General features: G+C 35.0%; 1 protein-coding gene across 1 annotated transcript in view; it reads right to left on the minus strand.

Moving 5' to 3' along the window:
* Positions 1-368: 368 nt before the first annotated feature.
* The window catches only part of LOC125850220 (fatty acid amide hydrolase-like), a gene marked incomplete at its 5' end in the record, with an annotated part of 6,994 nt that continues 4,351 nt past the window's right edge, over positions 369-3,011 (minus strand). The window contains 6 exons of the mRNA XM_049530088.1: positions 369-624; positions 873-968; positions 1,514-1,575; positions 2,036-2,100; positions 2,628-2,736; positions 2,916-2,971. Coding sequence (XP_049386045.1) covers positions 556-624; positions 873-968; positions 1,514-1,575; positions 2,036-2,100; positions 2,628-2,736; positions 2,916-2,971 — 457 coding nt within the window. The remainder of the gene's footprint in view (positions 625-872; positions 969-1,513; positions 1,576-2,035; positions 2,101-2,627; positions 2,737-2,915; positions 2,972-3,011) is intronic.

The raw sequence follows: 3,011 nt of genomic DNA on the forward strand, positions 1-3,011 counted from the left end.
ATTTTGTGTCAAGTTCTAATCAGTATTGCCAATAATTTTCCTTTGCTGGTATTTTTAGTACTTTCTTTAAGTTGTACAAACATATTGATTCTGTTTTTTTTTTTCCGCCCAACTGTTTAGAAAAGTTTGATAGAACAAATTAATTTTACACTACTTTAGGCCAATAAAGCAGGTAAGAAATTAATGCACTTTCATTTGTGGTTGTAAAATTATATTTGATTATAGGAACTTTATTTCCCAAAAAAAAAAAAAACTTGCTATAATTTGATGTGTTCTCCTGTACGTTCTCTCTTTTTTTTTTACACTTCAGACTAATCTAATATAGCTTGACTATAGGGACGACTATTTAAGCATTAAAAGATACGAACTTTGACAGCTTTTTATTGAACATTAATCTCATTTCCAAATGACTCATTCAGGGCCCCCCAGTTTAGACAGATTAGGTAAACTTCATGGCAACAAAAGCAATAATTCAATATTACAGAAGATGAACCACTTCTACAGTTTTATGCCTTCTGAGAAGCGCCACCAATGCATAAGCTCAAATCCCAAAATTCACATCAGGTTCCCTTTCAAAATATCATAAAACTGCACCGGCTTCTTCTTCGGCCCAGCACAAGTTTCCTGAGAAAAGTAACATAGACGGTTACTAGGGGTGTCAAATATGTGAGTTTGATTGAATTTGGACAGATCAAAATAGACTAGACTGAGTTAATCAATGGACGGATCATGTTTTCATGTACTAATTCTGGCACCCTAATTGTTACTAGTCCAAAGTAAGATCTATGTCCAAGTGGCGTTGAGGTCAATATGGTATGTTTTCTTTTTCAAGAAAATGGCCAGTGACTCATTTGTTGAAAGGGAAACCATACCTCTATGGCAGCTGCCAAGCGCAAAATGGATGCTTCACACCATGGACGCCCAATGAGCTGCATGCCTATGGGAAGTCCTTGCTTGTCATAGCCAACCTGACATACACCATTCCAACAAAAATTTAAAACAGTTGAGATATTATTGGTAGTGCCATAATTATAGTTTGCACATGGTGAATGGAGTCAATATAAATTAATCTGCTTAGCTATAATTAGGCCAAGTCCATAGGTCAAGCATATATAACCACACACTTTTAACAACTGTGTTTTTATAGTTAAGACTTAAAAGAGTTTTGAAAATGTTAACATAGGAGCCTTTTGTGATGCAATTTTATATCCCGCTCAGACTTTCCAGCCAGGACATGGGCTTAAACTAAACTAGACAATTTTTTGTGCAGTTCAGTATTAACAACTTTTCCAGGGAACAAAAGCCTTAAATTAACTAATGTAGACGTTGAACAAGAGATAAGAGCAGATACTGCAGTAATCTTTCAACATAGAGGGTATCTGGAGTTCTGGACCACGTATAAAATTTAGTTTGCCTCAAACATTGAGCTTTTCAATATTCCAGCAAGTTATTTTTACTCAATCTGCAGTTAGTCTAGATTCCCAAGTACATAGGATAAAGATGCTATGCTTACAGGGACAGAAATTGCAGGAAAGCCCAGAAGATTTCCTGCTAATACGAACCGCATAAGACTTCCTGGAAGAGAGAGTGTGAGAACAAAAAACAACATGAGATTGTAAAGTAGTACCTATCCAAAATAAGAAAGAAGGATAATGCATAAGAATTTGCAGCTAACTAATAGTTTAAAAAAATCACATAGGTGCTATGCTACAGTTAAGAATATCTAAATAGAGGATCATCCTTCTTAAATCAGTATGTGCAACAACGGGAGAATTACTTTCATCTGTAAGAGCATCCCATTTCCAACCAAAATGTTTGGAGTTCAAATAACCAAGAGAAAAGTGGGATAAATTACTGTTGTCTCAGGAGGGAGGGCAGGTTTGGGGGTCTGGGGTTTACCATGTTGAAGAGAGAGAAAAAATTGTGGGGGAACTACTCAACAGTGCTCATATGATCAATCTTTCATACTCAGTTAGATATCAAGCAGTTGACAGCATCACCCAAACAGATAAACCAGTGTATCATAACGACATACCTGAAACCCGCATATTGGTCTCTCCAACTGTAAGTGCAGTTGGTGATATTATGGGCGCCGTCATGCTGAAGTATTGGGAAACAATTGTTAGCTAAAGATGGGTTCACAGATTAGTCATATTTCCACAGCAGAAAATAACGAACAAACCTGCTGTTTTTCACATATATGTATATTTTTCAAAGACTAACTTTTATGAGTATACACAGGCATTTTGAATGTTTGATATCTAGATCTGACATCATCAAAGGAATCAATCTTCAACTATCACCTTCTTGTTGTTCCAGTTAAAGAAAAATCTTATTCATGCTTCATCACTGACCAAATTCAATAATTTAATAGGAATAGTGAGGGAAATAATGCTATTCACAAGCATCTATCAAATGAAAAACAGAAAAAAAAGGAAGGAAGAACATCAGGGAAACTAAAGGAAGCTGGAAGCATTTGCAGATTAGGTGCATGCACTTAAAGAGATATGTGTAATATTTTTACAAGACGGTCATCCAAATGAACAATAAAGTGTTTTTACCAAGAAAGTGATAACAAAATTTATCCACTAAGCCCAAATATTGGAATGTGGTTAGTGGTTACATACGCAGTAGTAGGTGTCACAATGATATCCACCTTCTTGAAAATCTCCATGTAGAAATGCATTAACCTTCGCCTGAAATAATAAGAGAGATTATATCTAATAATGTATTGTACTTAAAAAACTTTGCATCTTGCCTATATCAGAAGAGAATGCACTTCTAGCCTAATTGATAACTGAATAAAATACCAAGAATTATTGAAATGCATGCTTTCATTAGTATAAGACACAAGAGGATAAACAAGATTCGAGAGAATAACAGATCAGCTAAAAATCATATAGCATAAAAACTACAGGCTCTCTCTTTCTTATTTTTCATCCTACCTACATTCTTTGAAAAGAAACAAAACCTATCTAGATGATTTAACACATAGTATTAAGCCCAAGATC

This window comes from Solanum stenotomum, unplaced genomic scaffold (genome assembly GCF_019186545.1).
Source record: "Solanum stenotomum isolate F172 unplaced genomic scaffold, ASM1918654v1 scaffold15395, whole genome shotgun sequence".
NCBI classification, from domain to species: domain Eukaryota; kingdom Viridiplantae; phylum Streptophyta; class Magnoliopsida; order Solanales; family Solanaceae; genus Solanum; species Solanum stenotomum.